The sequence below is a fragment of the Struthio camelus genome, chromosome 25 (genome assembly GCF_040807025.1).
Source record: "Struthio camelus isolate bStrCam1 chromosome 25, bStrCam1.hap1, whole genome shotgun sequence".
NCBI classification, from domain to species: Eukaryota; Metazoa; Chordata; class Aves; order Struthioniformes; family Struthionidae; genus Struthio; species Struthio camelus.
In genome coordinates this window covers 7272678-7294143 of record NC_090966.1, presented here as the reverse complement: position 1 = coordinate 7294143, position 21466 = coordinate 7272678, and the positions used below count along the sequence as shown (strand labels likewise).

Genomic DNA, 21466 nt, shown 5'->3' with positions numbered 1-21466 from the left:
GCCGGCAGGTGCGCGCAGACGGCGGCGACCCTATAAATAGGGGCGGGCGCGCTCGGCTCGGCTCGGCTCGGTGCGGCGCGGCTGGACGCGGCTCGGCTCGGCTCGGCTCGGCACCATGGAGATCTGGAGCAGCCCCGCCGCCTACGACGAGCTGAACGGGAACGCGGAGCCGGGCGGCGGCGCCGACCCCATCGCCCGCGAGCTGGAGGAAGGTGAGCCCGGCCCGGCCCGGCCCGGCTCGGCTCGGTGCTGCCGCCCCGCCCGGCTCAGCCGCTCCCGGCGAGGGGCCCGGCCCGGGGGTCTCGGGGATGGTGCGAGCCCCCTTTCCGCCCCAAAGCGGGACGCTGCGGGGCGGGATGCAACGGTGCTGGCTGGGGCCGCGCTCCCCCAGCCCCGCTTCCAGCAGCCCTGGCACAGACATCACCGGCGGGGCTGGGGACCCCCCCCCCCCCCCCCGAGCAGGGCGGCCCTTGCCGGGTCTGCGTGTCCCTGCGAGCGTGGGGTCTGCCCTGCCGCGGGGAGCCATGCCCAGGCTGTGCATCCCGCACCCCGCTGGATGGGGCGCAGGCCGGGATGGGGAGGGTGCTCGGTGCGTACGTGTTTGCCAGCGCTGCAGCCCCCAGCCTCTCCTAGGGGCCTGCCACTCACTCATGCTTAACGATGCTCATGCTCTAATTATTTCCAATTATGGCTCGGCAGCCTGACGAGGTGCAGCTGGGACCCCTGCGGGGAGCGAGTCCCCGTCGGGGAGGGGGGTGACGCTGGGCCTGGCCCTGCTCGCCCCGCGGACGTGCCCGCTGGCGGGGAGGCTGCGTGGGGCGGCGGGATCGGCCGGCCAGGGCAGGACAGTGTGTCCGCCGGGGTGGCAGGAGGGGGCGATGCCATGGCAGCACACACGCTGTTACGTAAACCCTGGCGGGGGCGACGTGATGGGATTTGTGCTGTTGAGCCGCTCCTGCTAACCCATCTCATGTGCTGGGGGCGGCCGTGGGGCTCAGCGCTCGGGAAGGGAGCCCCTGAGCAGAGCCAGCGCCTCTGCTGCAAGGGAAACCGAGGCACGTGCCATCGGGGAGGCTCCCGACCTGGGGCAAAGCGGGGAGCGAGCGTCGGGTGCCCGCAGGGCCCCAGGCCTCGTGCTCGGTGCTGGCCACCTCCTGCCGCGCGGCTCCAGTGCTGCCATCTGGGTCCGCGCCCAGCGCTTCCTGGCAGCCTTTACAAGTGCAGTTGGCAGGATTGGTGCCTGGGGGCCAGGCATCCCCATCCTTGTGCTGCCTCTCTGTGCCAGAGACCCAGATATCGGGGAGGGCTCTAGCTGGGGAAGAGCCCACAGCAGTGGGGGATGTGAGGGCGACAGGAAGCGTTTTGGGACTGGGTTCTGCCCTGTCGATGTAAGGTGCGGGCCGCAGAGAGCCGGTCCTTGCGCTGAGCCGTGAGGTCCCTCCAGGCAGGGAGCACTCGGGGCAACCCATGTGTGCCCCGTCCCTCTGCTCCCAGCTGCCGGGAAGTGCCATGACTTGTGTGCTGGGAGCCAGGCTGAGGACTGCTAAAGCTCACTGCACGCGTGAGCTGGGCTGGACCAGAGCCCTGCGCTTTAGCTCTGCCTCAGCTGGCGTCTCTGCAGAGAAACTAGGGCAGCGCTGGCTGGGGGAGATTTGGGGGAGGGGGCTGGAGACAGATTGGAGGTGACAGTGCCTCCCAGCCCAGCTCCGCACAGTGCCACCGACTTCCATTTGTGCCAGAGTTTCCAGCCTGGCTTTTTGCTGGAGATGTCGCCTCCGATCCCGTCTCTGCAGCCTGCATTTTCCATCCCCTCCTTCTCGTCTGTGTGACGTCCTGCGGCAGGGCTGGCGCCCATCGGAGGGCGGTGGTTTTGGAGAGGGGAGCTCAGCGCGTTGCCCGGAGGCACGGGCAGGGTGGTGGGCAAGGCGGGGGCACGGCCGTTTCCCTCGCGCCGCGCCGTTAGGGACGGCAGTAGGAGCTCACTGCCCACCTCCAGCCTCGCTCCTGCTCTCTGCTCCCTCGCACCGAGGCTGCCGCTGCCGTGCACATTAAAGGTCCTTTCCGGTGACCAGCACGGAGCATGTGCAGCCTGCAGTGGCCCTTTCTAATGTCCTTCCCCTGCAAGCCCCGGTGGGACCACGAACGCAGATGGGGAAACAGCAGCACAGAGCAGGCACACCTGCAGCTCGCTGCACCCGTCCTCTGCCATGGCCCCAGCGCGAGGCTGCCTGGGTCAGAGCAGCAGGGGGGATGTTAATCCTTCACCCTTGCTCCTGCAGTGCTGTGTGCCGAGCGGGTTGGCAGGATCACTAAGACCTACCACGACATCGATGCTGTCACCAACCTGCTGGAAGAGGTAACGCCGGGTGCCTGCGCTCAGGGGATGGTGGGGGCTGCATGGGTGGGCGAGGGGCGCGGGGGCTGAGAACGGGGTGGCCCCGGACTGACGTGGACCTGCCCCCTGCAGAAAGAGCGGGACCTGGAGCTGGCGGCGCGCATCGGGCAGTCCCTGCTGAAGCAGAACCGGAGCCTGACGGAGCGCAATGAGCTGCTGGAGGAGCAGCTGGAGCTGGCCAAGGAGGAGGTAACGGGCGCCCGGCATGGGGCACCCGCGCTCCCCCGTCCGCCGGGCCCTGACGTCCTGTTCCCGTGCAGATCGCGCAGCTGCGCCACGAGGTCTCCATGCGGGACGACCTGCTCCACTTCTACACCACCACGACGGAGGAGAGTGAGCCCGGCTCTGCCATCTCCACGCCGTGAGTGAGGCGGGGTCCCCCCGGCGCATGCGTCGGGGTTGGGGGCCGGGGCTGGCGGTCCCTTCCCTCCCGCGGCACTCATGGGGCTGCCCCGTCCTGCCGTGCCACGGGTGCTCAGCGCCCTCCCCGCGTCCCCCAGGCTGCGCCGGCACGAGTCCTCGGCGTCCCTGCAGCAGTACTTCCAGTATGACACCCTGCAGCAGAAGCTCAAGGGCCTGGAGGAGGAGAACCAGAAGCTTCGCCTGGAGGTGAAGGGGGACGCGGGGGGGACTGGTGGTGGAGCCAGCTGGTGGGATGTGCTGCAGCCCCAGCACCCTCTCCGTGCCGGACCAGGGTGCTGATGGGGGAGCCCCAGGGAGGCTGGTGCCGGCTGTGCTCAGCCCCGTCCCTCTCCCCTAGGCCACCAGCATTGCCACCGAGACCTGTCGGTACGAGGACCAGGAGCAGCAGCTGATGATCGACTGCGTGGAGCAGTTCTGTACGTGCTGGGCACCCCCTCGCCATGCTTGGGTTGCGGGAGCACGTGGGGTCAGCACACGCTGCCCTGCTGCAAGGGCCGGGACTGCCCATCATCGTCGCGTGGCCCGGACGGTGATGGTCCCCCGTGCCCTCCCCAGCTGAAGCCAGCCGGCAGGTCACGTCCCTCTCCGAGGAGCTGGCCCGCAAGACGGAGGACACGGCCCGGCAGCAGGAGGAGATCAGCCAGCTCCTGGCGCAGGTGGTGGACCTGCAGCAGAAGTGCCGCACGGTGAGCGCCCCCGTCCCCGCTCGGCCGGCGGTCCCTGCCGGTGCCGGGGGCTGCGGGGCGAAGCGCCCTGACCTGCTCCCGCCCGCAGTACGGCTCGGAGGTGGAGGAGCTCCAGCAGCACCTGGCCGCCGCGAAGGAGGCGCAGCAGCAGCTGCGGACGGAGGTGAGACGGGGCCGGGGGTCTGCGCCGCGGTGGGCGCCGGGCCGGGGGGCTGGGCCGTGCCCTGAGCCCGCCCTGCGCCCCGCAGCTGCGGGACCTGCAGGAGAAGTACGCGGAGTGCGGCGGGATGCTGCAGGAGGCCCGGGAGGAGGTGAAGAGCCTGCGCAGCCGCAGCCTGCCCAACAGCGCCGTCGGCCGCTACGGCGCACCCAGCCTCCTGCCCGTGGTGAGCGCCGGGGCTGGGCGGAGGGCGCCGCTGCCGGGGTCTCGCTGCCACGGCCTGGGCTCAGCAGCCCGTCCGGTGCACCGCGTCCCCCCGCACCCCTGACCCCACTTCCCGGCGTTCCCAGGACTCGCTGGCAGCCGAGATCAAAGGGACGATGAGGAAGGGAACGGACGGCTCCTCCTCGGACTACAAGTGAGTGCTGGCGGCGGGGGCCGGGGGTCCCTGGGGGGGCCGGTGCAGAGGTGCTGGCTCCATCCCTGCGTCCCTGCTCCAGGAGCTGCCTGCGGGTCTTCGAGACGGTGAAAGCCGTGAACCAGGCGGCCAGAGCGAGGTCGTGCTGCGAATCGCCCCGGCACGCGCCCGGCTCCAAGCAGGCATCATCCGTGCCCTCGGGGGGGGCCAGCACCCCCCGGACCAGCTGCTACGGCTCGGGCAGCGCCAGCCTGGCCCCGGAGCCCCCGGCCGGCGCCTGGTGAGTGCGGCGCGGGAGCTGGCGCGTTGGCCGGGCATCGCTCGATGAGCGCCGCTAACCCCGGCGGAGCGGAGTCGGTGCCGGGAGTGTGGGACGGGGCGGACATCCCACCGCAGCACCGAGCACCCTAACGCCGCCCGCTCCGGCAGGAGCGAGGAGGCCGGAGAGGAGCGCCGGGCCGCCCCGGGCCGGCACGACCTGGAGGCGGCGGTGCGGCGGCTGTCGGCGCGCCAGGAGAGCCATGCCTCGGAGCGCTCCTTCTTCGAGACGGAGCGGGAGCACAAGCTGCGGCGGCTGAGGGAGGCCGAGAGCTCCAGCGGCTTCCTCACCCCCAACGAGAGCGTCGTGTCCACCGGCACCAGCGGCTCGGGCGGCTCGGAGCTCACCGCCGGCTCCGGCTTCTCCCTGGGCTCCCTCTCCTACCTGCCCGACAAGCTGCAGATCGTGAAGCCCCTGGAAGGTGAGGGGGGACGGATGCGACCCCCAGGCGCCGCAGGGGAGGAGCAGGGCCCTGCAGGAGCAGCCGGGGCCGGCGTTCCCGCGGTGCCGGCTCAGCCCGCCACCGTGTCCCCCCAGGCTCCGTGACGCTCCACCACTGGCAGCAGCTGGCACGGCCCGACCTGGGCGGCATCCTCGTGCCCCGGCCTGGGGTGCTCACCAAAGACTTCCGGCAGCTGGATGTCGACCTGGAGGAGATCTACAACCTGGACGACCTGGAGGAGGACGACGTGGAGGCCGGCTCCTTCCAGCTGCTCCCTACCTCAATGCCCGCCAAGGCCAAGGAGCGCCCCGGCGGTGAGCACGGGCCGGGGGCAGGCAGGCGTGTGGCACCCAGCACCCCCTGCACTCCTGCCCTGGCTTTGGCTGTGCACCTTGTGCTCCTCGCACCCCCCTCCTCACTGTCCTCTCTCTGACGGCAATGGCCTGTCCGTGCTGTCTGCCCATCCCCACGTGCATGCTCAGTCTGCCCAACCTGGTGGGGCAGGGGCACGAGGGCATCACTCCTGGCAGCGCCTGGCTTTTCGCCCCGGGCGAGCTGTGGTCCAGATGTGCAGAAAGGACAGGACCTTGGCTCTGGCTCTGGTGCAGGATTGCAGTGCTGTCCTCCAAGCACACCCCACTCCAAAACGCATCCGGACCCTGGGGACACCAGGGCTGCGTCCCTGCTCGTTGCATGCAGGTCCCAGCCGCCTGTGCCAGCTCACTCCCTGCCGAGCTCTAGTCCCGTGTGCCCGGAGAGGTGCTCTCTGTGTCTGTGTCTCCCCGCTCCAATAACCCAGTGTCTCCTGTCCCTTCCAGTGTTCCTCTCTGTTAACAACCTCCCCCAGACCCCGTCTACCTTCACCATCACCACCTGCCACATCCTCCACCCCACCACTGAGATCACCACGGTGACACCCAGGTAAGGCGCATGGTCACGCCACAGCCTGCACCGTCCCAGTCCCCGCTAACCCCTCTGCCTCTCTCTGCCGCCATCCCCCTCCCCGTGCAGCTGGAGGAAGCAGCCGTCCTGGGGCCAGGGCTGCCTGATGGTCTGAGCCACCCTGTCCTTACGTGCACCCCCCGAGCCTCGCTGCTGGAGCTGTGCCCAGCGTTGTCCCCAGCAGCCCGTGGGCTGGGCGGCCCTGCGGCGAGGATGCTTGGGGCAGGTCAGGGAGAGCCTCCCGCTGCTTTTGGGGCCCAGCACCTTGATGGGAAGAAGGGACTCGCTCGGCGTGGATGGTGATGGACTTGCACTAGGAGGCAGCCCCCAGCTGGGGCAAGAGTGGAGTTCGCTCCTGGTGCGGGCAGGCAGTTACCTTTCCCAGGAGCTGACGCGGATTTCACTTCCTCCTCCTCTCCCTGCCTTAACCGGCGCAGGGGAGAGGAGCCGGGCTGGGCTCCCCGTTTGCCCTCGCGCCTGCAGGCTGCTCGCAGCTGCTTTCCAACCATCTCCCACGGCATCGGACCTGCCTGACCACCTGAGCCGAGCAAGGAAACAGGGCTCCTTCATTAACCGGTGCCGTTGCTTTAGCCTGAATGAGCCCTTGAGGGCTTGGGGAGGGGACGGGGTGAGCGGGAGTCTGCTGTGTGGCCTTAGGTGTTGCACAGGTGCACAACACCTACGGGGCAGCGACTGTAGCCTGTCCCCACTGCACAAGCATGAAGCACCCCCACAACTGCACCCCTCAATGTGCCCATATCACTGCTGCCCCGTTCCACCGTGAGCTTGGGGGTGCCCAAGGACCCGGCCACCTCCAGCAGCAGCAGCATCCCTCCGTGGTGCTGGGCTGTGCTGACCCCCCCTTTGCTCTCTCTTCCCTCCAGCCTGTATAACACAGTCGTGCCTTCTTGTGGGCCCTTTGCGAGGCTGAGCCCCCCGCCGGAGCCGTCGCACCACCAGCTGCAGCCAGGCCCCTCGCTGGGACTCGTCCTGCTGCTGCAGGCGCGGGGCATCTCCGCCTCGGTGCCGGGCAGCTGGAGCCAAGGGGTCACATCCCCGTCGGCCCTGGCGCAGCCCCCCCAGGACCACGCGCCGGGCTCCCCGCAGCAGGACCGGCCCCCACTGCGGAGCAGCATCTTCAGCTTGAACTTGGTGGAGAAGCTGCGGCGCCTGGGGCTGGACAAAGTGGTGGCCAGAGGGGAGATGTCCTACGTGCACGGGAGGCCCGGGGACGGTCTGACGTGACAGCAAGCTCGGGATGGGATGTGGCCTGCGCCCCCGCTCCCTCCTCTTCACCTCCATCCAGCTGGGAACGGGCCGGGGCCGGTGCACCAGCCTCTGCTCCCGCAGCCGCTCGGGGCTGCGAGGACGCGGCTGGCCACGGATGCTCCTCACAGCCCAGCGCCTGCGCTTTTTCTCAGGGAAAGCAGCCCGGCTTGTGCCCCGTAGCAGCGGGGGCTGCTGCGGGCTGGTTGCGGGAGCCTGCCGCTAGCAATAAGGACTGTTCCCGGTGCTGTGGGGGGCAGCGGCCCCCGCTCCGCAGCCAGACTCGGGGGGGGGGGGGTGAGACGGCCTTCCACCACGGCTGGGACCTAGAGCAGCACCAGGACTGTATCTTAAAGAAAGTTTTTGAGCTTTTTACAACTTTTTCTGCCAGTAAGCAGAAGCAGGACGGAAAGCCTCCCCTGCTTGGGCCCGCACTCCTCTCCCCTTGGCTGCCGCCCGCCCGCGGGTTTGCCGCTGCCGGCGCAGCCCTCGCCCCAGGCTCAGCCCTGGCCAATAAAGGTGACGCCGCCGTGAAGCAGCTCCCGTGTGCCGTGTTTGCAGCCGCTCGGCCTTTCCTGTCGGGTCCCTGCCTGCTGCTTCCCGGTGGGGCTGGGGGGGTGAATCCTGCCAGGTCCCTGCTTGGTGCTTCCCGGCGGGGCTCGGGGGGGTGAATCCTGCCAGGTCCCTGCTTGGTGCTTCCCGGCAGGGCTCAGGGGGGTGAATCCTGCCAGTCCCGGCCGGCTCTGCTCTCTGGGGTGGGCTGGGATTTCCCAGCAGGATGGGTGGCCCCGCGCTGGGGCTGGGCGTACTCAGCCCTGGCCCTGCTGCTCCCCCCGTCCTGCCTGTGGACCTGGGGCAGGCTGGGCACGCAATCTCCCCCAGCTTTTCCTGGGAAAAAGCCTATATAGATATATATAGCAAGCAGCGGGGCTGTAGTGCCAAAGCTTTATTGCAGGGCGAAGCATGCAGCGAGCGTGCTCGTGCTCTGCGGGCCAGCCCAGCGGCTAGGAGCCGCTGGCCGAGTCTTCGGCGCTGCGGCGGCCAAAGTCCATCCAGTCGGGGTAGTAGTAGTAGTGGTCGTGCAGGGCCTCGGCGCCCGCGTCGCCGTGCAGGTAGCCTGGCTGGCTGCTCAGCTCTGCGGGGACAAGGGGGGGACAGCTCAGCGCCGCCCGGGGCCCCGCCGGGGCGGCAGGGCGGGCGGGCCGGCCGGTACCTGCCAGGAGCTGCGGCAGCAGCAGCGAGACGAGGTGCTGCTGCTCGGGCGGCGGCGCGGGGCGGTCGCGGTCGTGGTGCAGCGGCGCAGCCCGGGGCCAGCGGGGCGCCTCGGCCGCGGGCCGGGCCAGGCAGGCGGCGGCGGCGGCCAGCACGAGGCCGATGCTCACCCTCCTCTTCATGGCTGCGGGGCACCGGCCGTCAGCCCGGCGAGCGGGACCCCGCATCCCACCGGCGCCCGCCCGCTGCCCCCGGTCCCGGTCCCGGTCCTGCCCCCGGTCCCGGTCCCGGTCCCATTCCTGCCCCCGGTCCCGGTCCCGGTCCTGCCCCCGGTCCCGGTCCTGCCCCCGGTCCCGGTCCCGGTCCCATTCCTGCCCCCGGTCCCGGTCCCGGTCCTGCCCCCGGTCCCGGTCCTGTCCCCGGTCCCGGTCCCGTTCCCGTTCCTGCCCCCGGTCCCGGTCCTGCCCCCGGTCCCGGTCCCGGTCCCGGTCCTGCCCCCGGTCCCGGTCCCGGTCCTGTCCCCGGTCCCGGTCCTGCCCCCGGTCCCGGTCCTGCCCCCGGTCCCGGTCCCGGTCCTGCCCCCGGTCCCGGTCCTGCCCCCGGTCCCGGTCCCCGCTCACCTGCGGCGTCCGCGGGCGGCCCCGCCGCCGGCCCCGGCCCCGCTTTAAAGGTGCCGCCGCCGCCCGCCCCGCTCCGCCCCCCGGTGCCGGGGGGAAGGGGGGGGGGGGCTGCAGCCCCACGCACCCGCCTGCACACGTATGTGTCTCCAGCGCGGGGGACACGGTGGCACATCGCTGTAGGCGCAGGGACACGCGCGAGCATGTATAGAAACGTGCAGGTGTGCGCGCACGGAGGCCCACGCATGTGTGTGCACAGGCACATATGTGTGTATGTACACACACACAGACGTGCACTCATAGCCACAGGGACTAGCACACACGTGTATATGCACATACACGTGTATGCACACGGACACATACACCTGCATATTATACATGGCCATGCACATGTACATACAAAGCACACACATGTATGACTATGCACACAGACACACACACACACACACACAGACAGACAAGCACACATGTATATACAGACACACATTTATGTATATGCAGACACATACACATCTGTATGTGCACACACACACACACACACATATCTATATGCACACACGCAGAGTCACATGTGCCTATAGACAAACAGAAACATACCTCTGTGTGTGTGTGTGTGTATAGTGACACACGCATGCACGCACGCACACAAACACACTCACATCTGTATATGCAAACTCATATAGTTGCAGACACATATGCATGCACATATATTCAGAGACACAGACACACGCTTATAGCCAGATACACAGAGCTGTGGGTATAAAGCTACACACACACACACATGCACACACATGCGCACGCACACACGCGCGCGCGCGCGTGCACACACACACGAGTGCTGTGTATATGCCATTCTATAAGCATATACAGATAGCTATATAATAAAAACGCACACACAGCTGTGCGTATAAAGATATATTCACGTACATGCATTCACGTAGGTATATAGTAAACAGACACACAGCTGTGGGGGGGAGAGAGATCTACACATAGAGCTAGCTGCATCTATAGGTATATAGAATACAACTATACCTACACAGAAACGTAGAGTGCAGTGGCTATGGGGGGGGGGGGCGCGCTCATATGTGTGTGTGTGTGTGTGTGCGTGTGTGTCTGTGTGTGTCTGTGTGTGTGTGTGTGTGTCTGTGTGTCTGTGTGTGTCTGTGTGTGTCTGTGTGTGTGTGTCTGTGTGTGTGTCTGTGCACCCGCACATATATAGACAGCTATAGCTAAAGGTGTATAGCACACACAACCCCCACACACTTGGGGGGGGGGGGAGAGACACACACACACACACACACACACAGAGCTATATCTATAGGTATATATACAGATATATGCACACAGAGTGCTGTGTGTATGATGTCCTATATGCATATATAGATAGCGCTGTATTATAAAGACATACAGCTGTGTGTATAAAGATATATTCACATATATAGCTAGCTTTTGGTATATACCACACAGACACACACACACAGAGCTGTGGAGGGAGAGAGCTACACATAGTGCAATAGCTATATCTATAGGTAATAGTATACAGATATACATACACACAGAGCTGTTGGCATGAAGTTTTTTTTTTTTTTTAATATTTTATAGCTCTCTCTCGCTACACACACACACACACACACACACACACACACACACACACACACACACACACACACACACACACACACACACACACACACACAGCTGTATGGGGAAAGCTCTACACACATAGAGCTGGCTATATTTATAGGTATACAGATATACTTACAGACAGAGCTGTAGGTATAAAGAGTTTATATAGAGCTAGATAGCTCTATATAGCCAGATAGATATGCACTTATTTAGATAGCTATATAGTATGACCCCCCCCAGCTGTATGTATAAAGATGCATTCACATATATAGCTAGCTATAGGTTTATACTACACAGAGGCTGTGTGTTTATTGCTATACCCACACATGGACAATTTTATCTCTAGGTATATAGTACACAGCTATACATACATAGAAGCACAGAGTGCTATGGTATACAGCTATAGGTGCATGTATAGATAGCTATAGCTAAAGGTGTATGGTGCACATGCACACAGGGCCGGGGGGGGGGGGGGGCTGTACAGGCAACTCGTGTGTGTGTGTGTGTGTGTGTGTGTGTGTGTGTGTGTGTGTGTGTGTGTGTGTGTGTGTGTGTGTGTGTGTGTGTGTGTCTAGATGTGCCTCTGTCTGTAGTGCTATAACCATGTATTTTCTACATTTATGCATGCATATGTGTGTGTCAGTGTACACATGATGCGCTCTGTGTGGGGGATATACTGAAGGATTATTAAAAAAGTGCCTATGTACACAAACAGATATAGGTACATGCATGCTAAGGTTTTTTTTTTTTTTTTTAATATTATCTCTATATGTAATCTACATACATATATGTGTGTGTGTGTGTGTGTGTATACACACGTGTATAAATACATATGGCCCTATACACATGTGTATGCAAGGGCATGTGCATGTATATGCACACATAGATGTTGGTGTCTGTGCATTCCGCCCCCCCACCCCCGGGGCAACTAATGTCAGTGACCCATCCCCTGAGTGAGACCTGCCCCCCCCCCCAACCCCGGCCAAGCCCCATCTGCCAGCACCGATATGGCCCTTCCAGCATTGACACGTCCTCGTGCCCATATTTACCCTCATCCCGGTGTATTTGCAGAGCCCGTTTGGCTCCCTCTTTCAGCGTGATAAGGGCCGGTGCTCGGCTGCGGCGCCCGGTGTGCTCGCCGTGGCTGCCCACAGCCCCCCTCTGCGCGGGCCAATATGCCCGCTCTTTAAATAAACCCAAAATAAATGGGCTTTCAATGGGCAGGAAGGGCGCAGTGCGCCGCAGCAATCGATTGCTCGCGCTGGAGAGCGCTCTGCAGGGAACAAACAAATTGTTTTGCAATTTCTCGCTTTTAATGCTTCACTCTTGCCCAAACGAGCCTCCAGGGCGATGGGTGCGCGGCCGTCGCTTCCTTCGGCACCGCTGCTCGGCAGCCCCTTGACGCAGGTTTGCAGCATGGCCCACGAGCGCCTGGGCCAGATCCTTCCTCCCAGCCCACCCGCAAGGCCATGGGTGCTGCCGCGCCTAACTGCCCCTTGGCAGGACAAACACAAGGAGGCAAAAAAGGGTCATGGCACTAAGTGGCTTTTCAGCAACCTGTGCTGGCGAGTTTCTCACCCTGCCCCGGGCTGCAGTGCGCTGCACCCAGCCTCGGTGGGCTGGCGGCAGGAGAGCTGGGCTGAGGCAGTGCCTCCCTCTTGTGTCTGAACGGCTGCAAACAGGCTGGCAAAATGCAGCGGGGAGGAAAAGTCCAGCTGGACGCCGCTGAACAAGACGTGCTCCCTGCGCACGGTTAGTTCTCGGAGCAGAAGCGGCCCAGTGACTGCGTTGTGACGGGCTGAAGGGAGACCAAACCCACAGGCCATCGTCACCTGCATGGCCTGGGACACTGGGACAGAGGATGCGAAAGATGCAAGATTTAAGTTGAAAAATACATTGTTTTATGATGAAAGAGTAGGACCTGGAAAGACGTCTTTGAAGGATTTCCTTCGTGCTGGTTTCTTTACCTTGGTAGTAGCTGGACCATTAACTCCACGCCAGCATTTTCAGGCACGCTGAGGTTTAGCTCCTAGCAACAGGGGTGCAGCGCTCGCGTTCACTGAAGGGTGTCAGATCTCTGTGGATGGGAAAAAGTTACCTGTTGAAGTAATTAGGCATAGCAGGCATTGAAATCCTAGTCCCACGGGAGTCAGCTGCAATATCGTCCATTAACGTAAAGGAAGCCAGGCTTTCACTTGCAATTTTAACTAGCTGAATTTAAACCTACATTTAAAAAAATACTTAAAATTCCTGTCTTGCTCAGACGGTTAAAAAAAAAATACTGCTACCAGGATGGAGAGTGGGGTAGAAGGAGAGAGAGAAAAGTATTCTAGGAGGTGAATTTGGGGAGCAACTTAATGCCAAAGTGAAAAACATAGCACACCCTGACCTGCAACAGCCAGCCAGCCTGGCTGGTGATCTGCTGGGTGAGGAAACTGAGGTACAATCAGAGCAGGTTTACGATGTGTATGTTCACATTTGTGTACCTCTGATGGCCTCAGCTCCCTTCCTAGCCTCACGGTCTAAAGATCGCCTCTTCTGGCTAGTTAGTAGAGGCTGTCTTTGGTCACACTCCTAAGAGCATGCGGCCGGGCAGCACGTACCCCTATCGCAGTGCAAGTAGCAGCCTCAGCCTCCGCGCAGCTCATGTTCGCTCTCCTAGCAGCAGCAGGCAGTGCTCTCGATCACCTGCCTTCCCAGGGCATTCTCAGGTGTCTTGCACAATTGCAGCAAATTCGTTTCCCAGAGCAAAGCCTCCAAGGAAAGTTTATGGCAGCGTTATAAAGCAAGCTAAGCGTTCTGCCACGCTACACGAAAAACAGGTTGAAAGTCAGGATTCTTTTACAGGAAGAACTGAACAAACAAGGCTCTGTTCTTAGCTGCCAAAAATGCAAGTGGCCTCCCAGGCAGTTCTCAGCATTTCCATCACTGGTAAGCGAGCCTCTCCAAAATACACCTGTATTTGCAGCATGCATACAAAACGGATCCGCACACTCTCTCTGCTGGGAGAGCTCCCTCCAGGCAGTAAGGAGGGAAACTTGATGGACTTTTTGCTCTCACTCACTCTTACGGAAGCGTCCTAGAAGGTTTTATGTTGCTCTTCCCTAAGGGGCACTTAACAAGCCACAGAACTAGATGCTGTTGTACAATACTGTGCCCTGAAGGAGTTTGTTCTGTCCTAGGTATCTTTATTCTTTCTTGTTCTGAGGCACCTAAGCTTGGACAGGTAAAGCTGCCTGAAGGGCTGCTTGAAGGGAAAGGCCCTTGACCAAGCACTTACTGGACAAGGGACAGCAGATCCCCTCCTCCCTACAGGAGCTGCAGCCCTTTCTGTCTCTGCCAAAAAGCAGAAGTGCCGACTGTGCCAGCAGGGCTTCCAGGAAAGCAACACGCAGGCACTCTGGCGTGAGGGTTTGAACTCCAGCCCCAGCAGGGGAATGACTCAACACAAACACACCCACTCACAAGCTGTTTACTTCAACCGCCATCAGGAAAGAGGAAGCACAACACCAGAGCTGCTCTTCGCCTTCCCCTTTCTGCGCGTGCCCTCCCTGGGAAACGCTCCCCAAGACATTCAGAGCTTCCCCCTAACCGCACCGCTCCCCCCCCCCCCAAATCATTTCTACCCTGCAGAGGGCCACACGCTCCCTTTAGCATCAAGGGAGCCTAGCAGGCTCCTGCTTTTACAGCAAGTAAAGCACTCTGGTTCCAAAATGCAATTGAATCCACCAAGCAAATGCTTTTGAAAATCATTTTTATTTAAATAAGACTTTAAATACATTACATAAAACATTAAAAATGAAACCAAAAATCTGTTACTTCACAGGGCATTAGGCAGCAGTTGCTAGTAACACGTAAGCTCTGCAGCTCTATCTACAATGATACTTGTTACATTAGTCAAAAATTGATCCCTTGTCAAAAGTTTAACCCAAGGTAAATGGTTCCTTCAAGTATGCTACCCCAGGATCTTTGGGCTTATGATACCAGTGCCTGGCCAGGCCTGAATTCCAGACATCTGGCCTTGGAAGTCACTCTTCAGTTACTCTTCTTGTTCAAAGTCAAGTTTCCCCAAATCCCTCTGCCACCAGGAACAAATACTGCCTAGAGGGAAGGTGCTATCTCCCCGTTCCATGTCACAGCTCATATTTGGTGCCTCATTCCGTGTAGGACTGCAGCAGGCACCTCAAGTATTACCGTCCATTGAAATGGAAAGGAAGCTGGACCAAGGAGAGATTCAGGCAGTTTCTGGACTGACATGTTGAGTCCCTTGACTTAACTTGAAACATCTGGTTATTTTTAGCTTCAGGCTGGACAATGCCAAACGCCTGATTTACCTCTGTTAAATGAGGGACAGCAAGACGAGATAGCATGGGCTCTTGTCAGTTTATTACATTACTGAATTACACTAGTCCAGACTGAACAGTGGACCCAAGATTGTTACATTACACAAACCGGCTGGTTTTAAACTTATGACAAGGGACAGATGGGATTTTCATGGTAAGGAAGTCTTCTTGCATAAAGCTCCAGTGACCCACAGGCACTTAAAACCCATGGACTTTCAGCTGGTCGTCTTTAGCCAGTCCAATCTGTAAAAAAGGAGACGTGCTTTATAGTACAAACAAGAAAAGCCTTTGCTCATATCCATACACAATTTACACTATAACTGTCAAATTGCTGTCTCCTCCAACACGTAGCTGAACAACCAGACTACAACTGCAAAACCCTGCTGGACAAGTTTTTACTCAAGAACACTAAGAAAAAACAGAGCTTCCTCCAAGAGGCTTTTAAGACTATGAGAGTTAGAACCTGCAGAGCTATTCCCTAAGCTATTCGCCTTCTGTTTAGGCATTAGCTAGCTGCACCACAGACCCACGGCATCCTACCTCTACGAGGAACTGGCATATGTTCTTGCGCTGGTCGCCTTGCAGCTGAATCACTTCTCCATACTCGGGATGTTCAATTACAGTACCATTGCAGGCAAATTTCTAAAGAGAACGGTAAGAAAAGCAGGGGGGATTCTTTAGGACGAGGAAACGGAATGCTCCGGTGCTGGCCCAGCCCGCCACGCCGCGGCCCGCCCGGCCGGGAGCCTCGCGCCCCGGCGTCCACAGGCTTCGCCTGCCTCCAGCGGGCCTGGGACGGCGGCACCCACCTTTTTAAAGGCTTTCACCAGTTTCTTTTTATCGTAGTCATCCGCAATGCCCTGGACAGTGGTGAGGGTCTTCCTGCCGTTCCGCTGCTGGATCCTTATATGGATGTAGTCCTCAGTGCCGGCAGGAAGCAGGTCATCACCCTTACTTGCATCAGCAAAGGGGTCTGCGGGAGAGCGCTCGCGTCACCGCCCCGCCCCGCCGCTCCCCCATTGGGCCGCCGGCCCGCCCGTCAGCGCCGCGGCCCGCCCCTCGCCCCGCCCCCCCTCCCGCCGCCGCGGCTGACGCAACCGGCCGGGAATTGCAGCTGCGCCACGGGGCGGGGCCGCGCGGGGCGGGGGCGGGGCCGCGGCCGCCGCCCGCCCGCCCGCCGCACAAAGGGCCTCACCGAAGGGTTGGAGGTTCTGGATAGCGGACATACGATACGCTTCCCTTCCCTCGGCGGAGGCGGCGGCGGCGGGGCGGGCGGCGGAGGCGGCGGCCGGGCGCGGAGGGAGGCGGCGGCGGCGGCGCGGGCGGCTCTCGGCGGAGGATGCTCTCGCGGCGGCGGCTCGAGAATCTGTCGGGGGGGCGGGACTGGCGCGGCCCGCTTATATACCGCCTCCCCTGTGACGCCAACGCGCACGGGAAGCGAGGGCGGTGATTGGTCGCCGCGCCTGAACGTCACGACGCACGGCCGAGCGCCGCCGCGCCCCGCCCGCCGCTGGAGGGCCCGGGCGCATGCGCGGCGGCGGCCGGGACAGGGGGGCCCAGCCGAGCGCGGCGGCCGCCGTCGCGGCGCATGCGCAGTGCGGCGGGTCCCCGCGGGGCCTAGGCCGGGCCGGAGGCGGCCGGGCCTCTGCCGCGCCCGCGGTGCCCCCCAAGCGCCCCCGGCCCCCTGGAGCGGGCGCGGCGCCCCGCGGCCTCCCGGGCCTGCGCCTCCCGGCCGCCCCGACGGGCCCCCGGGGAGCGGTGACCTCGCGTGGGGGGCTGCGGGACGGGGCGGGATCCCCGGGGGGGACACGGGATCCCCGGGGCATTGCAGGATCCCTGAGGTGTTACAGGATCCCCAGGGCACAACAGGATCCCCGGGGGGGGGACACGGGATCCCCAGGACATTGCAGGATCCCTGAGGTGGGACGGGATCCGCAGGGCACAACAGGATCCCTGAGGTGGGACGGGATCCCTGGGGCTTGACAGCACGCTTAAGCATTACAGGATCCCTGAGGTGTGACAGGATCCCCAGGACATTACAGGATCCCTGAGGTGGGACGGGATCCGCAGGGCACAACAGGATCCCTGAGGTGGGACGGGATCCCTGGGGCTTGACAGCACGCTTAAGCATTACAGGATCCCTGAGGTGTGACAGGATCCCCAGGACATTACAGGATCCCTGAGGTGTGACAGGATCCCCAGGACATTACAGGATCCCTGAGGTGGGACGGGATCCGCAGGGCACTGCAGGATCCCTGAGGTGGGACGGGATCCCCAGGGCACAACAGGATCCGCAGGGCACAACAGGATCCCTGAGGTGGGACGGGATCCCTGGGGCTGGACAGCATGCTTAAGCATTACAGGATCCCTGAGGTGTTACAGGATCCCCAGGACATTACAGGATCCCTGAGGTGGGACGGGATCCCCAAGGCATTACAGGATCTGCAGGGCATGACAAGATCCCTAGGGCACTGCAGGATCCACAGTGTACAACAGGATCCCTGAGGTGTGACAGGATCCCCAGGGCACTGCAGGATCCCTGAGGTGGGACGGGATCCCCAGGGCTGGATAGGCTCCCCGAGGTACGATGGGATCCCCAAGACATTACAGGATCCTCAAGGCACAACAGGGTCCCTGAAGGGGGATGGGATCCCCAAGGCATTACAGGATCCCCAGGGCACAACAGGATCCCTGGGGCTGGACAGCATGCTTAGAGCATGACGTGATCCCTGGGGCATTGCAGGATCACCAGGACATTACAGGATCCCTGAGGTGGGACGAGATCCCCAAGGCATTGTAGGATCCCCAGGGCACAACAGGATCCCTGGCTTTGTGCCAGGCAGTTCATCTCCAGATGATCGAGGCACCCAGTGACGCTGTGCGCTGCAGGAACGTGGCGCCGTCCCCTTCCCAGCCCGCTGGACGCCGGGAGCAGCCTGGATCCGGCCCTGCCGAGCTCGGCTCCGGCCAGTTTATCCGCCCTGCGCTCCGCGGCCCCGTGTGCGTTTGTGCAAGGCCGCCCCAGCTGCCCCGCGTCCTCCCGAGCCGCTGTGCAGGGACAGCGAGGACGGAGCGAGGTCATGGAGAGGTGGGACCTGCAGGATGCTTTCTGGGTGACTTTATTTACAGGCTCCAGCCTGAAAGGACTCTGGCGAGTGCTTACGTGTGAATGTATGTTTGTCACTCAGCCATCACCATGGTGACAGCCATACTTTAAGCAAGTAGATAACCGTATGCAGATAGAGATGAGGCCTCTGCACTCTCTTTTCCCAGAGTACTTGGCAGGGAGATGCTCAGAGGACACCAGGGTGCTGCAGGACATAATGTTCCCCAGAGGGCCTGGGGGCTCCGTGATGCTAAGGGGAAGCTTTCAAGGTATCATCTAGATTTGCCTGAAAAGCAAGCTTTTCTCTCATTAAACGCATGACACAACTCCCGTTGCACTTACTACCTTGCAATTCAGACAATCAGGCCATAATGAAGTCCTCTGCAATGCCAACTCACCCACTTGTGCAGCCTGGCCAGCATTGGCTTATCACCTCCCCAGTCCCTGGTTGTGCCGGACAGCCAAGGGGATCACTGCGTCCTCATGTGGCACCGTAACCTTGAGCACTGGAGCAGTAACTCGGGAGCCCCCGGACTTCTCATCCTCCGGCTTCGCCCACCTTGCTGCCCTGCACTGGAGCCAAAAGTACCTGCTCCAGGACAGTCAGTGTAAATAAGCTCCCCCCTTTTCCAAGTTGTGGGCAGGCATTTCTGAAAACAGCTTGCTAGGCAAAGCTGCCTTTTGGAGCTGCCGACCCACGTGCCCCCATCACTGGTCAGCAGGAATTCCCCATCTTGGATTGATCCTGTCCTCGAAACCTTGTGGATGGAGATGTATCTGAATGTACTTCACAACCACATGCTTTTAATCCTGCTTCCAACTCCTAATTTGAGGGCTTAGAGCCTGGACCTGTGTTCAGTACTAGCTGCTGCTAAAGAAAGATGATTTATAGCTCTCCTGGTGCCTCGTGTGTGGCTAAAACCCCCTCACAAACTGACAAGTGTCTCTCAGCACTGGTTCAGCACGACACAGAGCGGAGGTTGCTTGCAGATGAATGTCACATCCAGCTCAGAGATGTATTACACGTTCTAAAAACACACCAAAACCCCAGATATGAAGAACAGTAAGTCTCCTACACAATTCATGGGGTCAAAAGCCATATAGATCCACATCCAGCATAAACTCTCCTCTGGGAGCTAGTTAAAACTGAACAAAGAGCTGGGGCTATCGCCCCCAGTAAGACATGGATCTGTTGCGTTGCATCTGTTGTGCCTTGGATTGCTTATCCCAGAGCTCATCAATTCCTTCTGGACCCCCTGTGGCCTTGGCTTTCAGTGCGGAGGTGCTCCTGCCACACGTTTGAAGCCATCTCTGAAACACCATGTATTTTGGACAAATTATCGGTACCTGGGTGTGCTGCCCTCTGTAGGTCCTGGAAGCCATTGCATGATTTAGATGTTGCATCATTCTTGGGGGCTTTTATTTACGATAAAGGCCAATGATTTATCTTGCACTACATAGAAGGAATCATTTGCTTTGGTGTACTTCAGTGTCTCCCTGGTGTTTCTAAAGCATCCATCACTTCTGCATGTCCTTATGTGATGGATCAGCTGGAGAACTGGCTTAAGTTTTCATTAAAAATGTGAATTTGCTCCATGACCATCACGACCAAGCAGACGGCTCTTCTGTCCCTGCTATCTCTGACCAGATTTTCCTTCCCTACCAGAATAGGAACCATCATCTCAAGCGGCATCATGGTGGTGCATCCAGACATCAGAGAAGTGACTAGACATTTCCAGTGTGTCTTTCTGCTGGAGGCATTTCAAAGACCTTATTACAGCAAAGGGACTGTTCATGGCATTCAGTGCCAAAAGCTCAGAAAGAGTCATTGGGGCCTCCTGTCTGGTGTCTGCTGACTGTTGGACTGGTCTCATGTCCGTGCCAGGCTGCCCAGGACATCCCCAGAGAGGCAATTTATCAGCAGTGCTGCAGGGTCGCAGTGGCCCCACGACACGTAGGGGCTTGCAGCCTCGCAAAACAGCAAGAGAGGTGAGCGGGTGTCAGGCATCACTACTGGGGCGAAACCATCAGACCACGACAGATGAAATATTTTCCTTTTTTTTTTTTTACCACCAGTCTTTCATCCCACGCTGGCTGAGTGACCCCTTGCTGCTGGCTCGATGCAGGCTTGGCATGGGACCGAGCCCCTGCACCCTCCTCACCGCGGCTGCTTTCGGGTGTCCAGCCTGGCCTGGCCCCGCTGCCTGGGTGAGGTGTCTCCTCCCAGGGAGATGTTTGTCCCGGACTCCCCACGAGGTGGCAATGCTGGTCTCCCTTGTGAGAGCAATTCCCTCATCAGGGAGCACTCCAGTTGCTGCAGGATCTTTGATGCCCAGGACCTGGCAAATGACCATCTCCATCCTATCCAGGCCGAAGACTAGCTCTACACACAGGGAAATCGCTGTGCTTGGGGACATGGCAACGTTCGGTAACCAGCCAGATTTGTTTTAGGGTCACCACCGGGAACAGACAGGGCCCAGAGCAGCTTGTGTCCCATGATACCTGCTTTGTCATGCCATGTCTTGGGCTAGGGGTGGCTTCCAGGAACTGTCCTGTCATGGGGACAACACACCCGGACCATCGTGACGGCAAACGTGCTGACGGAGAGGGCAGGAACTGCCCAGCACTGGTGCAGGGCAGCGCGGCTCTCAGGAGGACATGCTCCATGTGCACGCGTGCAGAACGACCCAGCCCGCGGCACCAGCGATGCAGGTCCGCCTGCGGCAGGGTCCTGCAGCGGCGCCGGGTGCTCGGGGTGCTCCTCAGGGTCGAGCAGCACTGCTCGGGTTGCTGCGGATCTCCTCCATTTGAGCCTGGCAAGGCCATTTCACCCTGTGCACATCAATGCTCTTGGGCGGCAGGTCTCGCTGCCCCTCCAACAGACCCAGGATGAGTGGCAGGCAGGAAGGAATTAGCGCAGCGTTTCGCTTTTCTGGTTCTCCTACAGCTCAAAAACACCCTCCAGGCTGGGACATTCCTAGAAACCAGCCTTTCTCCTCTATGTGACTGCACAGATTGGGTCCAGGATGAGCTGGATGTTTGATGCACAGCATTTGATCCCATTAATCAGTGACGGCAGCACTGGCAGACATTAGCCCTGATGATTAACCTGCTCCTGGGAAGTGCTGACGCATTGCTGGGGCGAGCTGAGCTGTCGCGGGGCCAAAGGCAGAGCAGGGAATCCCAGACCGTTTGCTCAAGTACCACCTTCCCTTTCTGTATGTGGATATTCTTGGCAATTCACGTCCCAAAGTTCAGAAACCCTAGGGGGAAAAAAAACAACAACATTTAAGCAAGTGAAACAATCTCTACCCTCCTGAGGTGAGGGCACAGCCTGCGGGACGCTTCCCGTGGCAGCCGTTTGCGTGCATCGGGTGCTCCCGGGATGGATGGCACTGGACGTGCTGTAAGGGACATATCAAAGGGAGTTTCAAATGCATCTTCCTCGAGCGCTGCAGCAGGTCCCAGTGCAGCTGGGCATGCCCCCCTTATTCCTGCCTAACCCTCTGGG

The 21466-nt window shown here is 60.7% G+C and overlaps 3 protein-coding genes across 4 annotated transcripts; 1 reads left to right on the top strand and 2 right to left on the bottom strand.

The window, feature by feature from the left end:
* The first annotated feature begins 70 nt into the window (after positions 1-70).
* Positions 71-7588, top strand: HAP1 (huntingtin associated protein 1). Of its 2 annotated transcripts, XM_068919355.1 has the most exons (15): positions 71-212; positions 2280-2356; positions 2468-2584; positions 2656-2756; positions 2896-3004; positions 3156-3234; positions 3374-3504; positions 3593-3667; positions 3753-3890; positions 4015-4082; positions 4165-4362; positions 4512-4822; positions 4939-5157; positions 5662-5764; positions 6670-7588. In XM_068919355.1, the coding sequence occupies exons 1-15, from the start codon at positions 116-118 to the stop codon at positions 7028-7030; spliced, it is 2184 nt and encodes a 727-aa protein (XP_068775456.1). In that variant the 5' UTR covers positions 71-115; the 3' UTR covers positions 7031-7588. The 2 variants fall into 2 exon arrangements, with proteins under 2 accessions (XP_068775456.1, XP_068775457.1); XM_068919356.1 differs by lacking the exon at positions 5662-5764 and having other exon boundaries at positions 6670-6850.
* Positions 7589-7983: 395 nt separating this feature from the next.
* LOC138062213 (gastrin/cholecystokinin-like peptide) lies at positions 7984-8899 on the bottom strand. The gene is made up of 3 exons (XM_068919170.1): positions 8884-8899; positions 8265-8447; positions 7984-8186 (listed from the first exon to the last, which is right to left on the bottom strand). Exons 2-3 carry the CDS (start codon positions 8443-8445, stop codon positions 8056-8058), a joined length of 312 nt encoding a protein of 103 aa, XP_068775271.1. The 5' UTR covers positions 8446-8447; positions 8884-8899; the 3' UTR covers positions 7984-8055.
* Positions 8900-14243: 5344 nt separating this feature from the next.
* On the bottom strand, positions 14244-16228 carry EIF1 (eukaryotic translation initiation factor 1). Its single transcript, XM_068918934.1, has 4 exons — positions 16045-16228; positions 15659-15822; positions 15390-15491; positions 14244-15092 (listed from the first exon to the last, which is right to left on the bottom strand). The coding sequence occupies exons 1-4, from the start codon at positions 16073-16075 to the stop codon at positions 15048-15050; spliced, it is 342 nt and encodes a 113-aa protein (XP_068775035.1). The 5' UTR covers positions 16076-16228; the 3' UTR covers positions 14244-15047.
* Between the last annotated feature and the right edge of the window lie 5238 nt (positions 16229-21466).

What these genes read in the sequence shown, in the direction of transcription:
- HAP1 (XM_068919355.1), top strand. Translation starts at nt 116, where the DNA reads ATGGAGATCTGGAGCAGCCCCGCCGCCTACGACGAGCTGAACGGGAAC. An exon ending in CGCCCGCGAGCTGGAGGAAG is followed by an intron (nt 213 to 2,279) that starts GTGAGCCCGGCC and finishes TTGCTCCTGCAG; the next exon opens with TGCTGTGTGCCGAGCGGGTT. An exon ending in CGACTGCGTGGAGCAGTTCT is followed by an intron (nt 3,235 to 3,373) that starts GTACGTGCTGGG and finishes TGCCCTCCCCAG; the next exon opens with CTGAAGCCAGCCGGCAGGTC.
- LOC138062213 (XM_068919170.1), bottom strand. Translation starts at nt 8,445, where the DNA reads ATGAAGAGGAGGGTGAGCATCGGCCTCGTGCTGGCCGCCGCCGCCGCC. An exon ending in GCTGCCGCAGCTCCTGGCAG is followed by an intron (nt 8,187 to 8,264) that starts GTACCGGCCGGC and finishes TTGTCCCCGCAG; the next exon opens with AGCTGAGCAGCCAGCCAGGC.
- EIF1 (XM_068918934.1), bottom strand. Translation starts at nt 16,075, where the DNA reads ATGTCCGCTATCCAGAACCTCCAACCCTTCG. An exon ending in CCAGAACCTCCAACCCTTCG is followed by an intron (nt 15,823 to 16,044) that starts GTGAGGCCCTTT and finishes GCTCTCCCGCAG; the next exon opens with ACCCCTTTGCTGATGCAAGT. An exon ending in TGGTGAAAGCCTTTAAAAAG is followed by an intron (nt 15,492 to 15,658) that starts GTGGGTGCCGCC and finishes CGTTCTCTTTAG; the next exon opens with AAATTTGCCTGCAATGGTAC.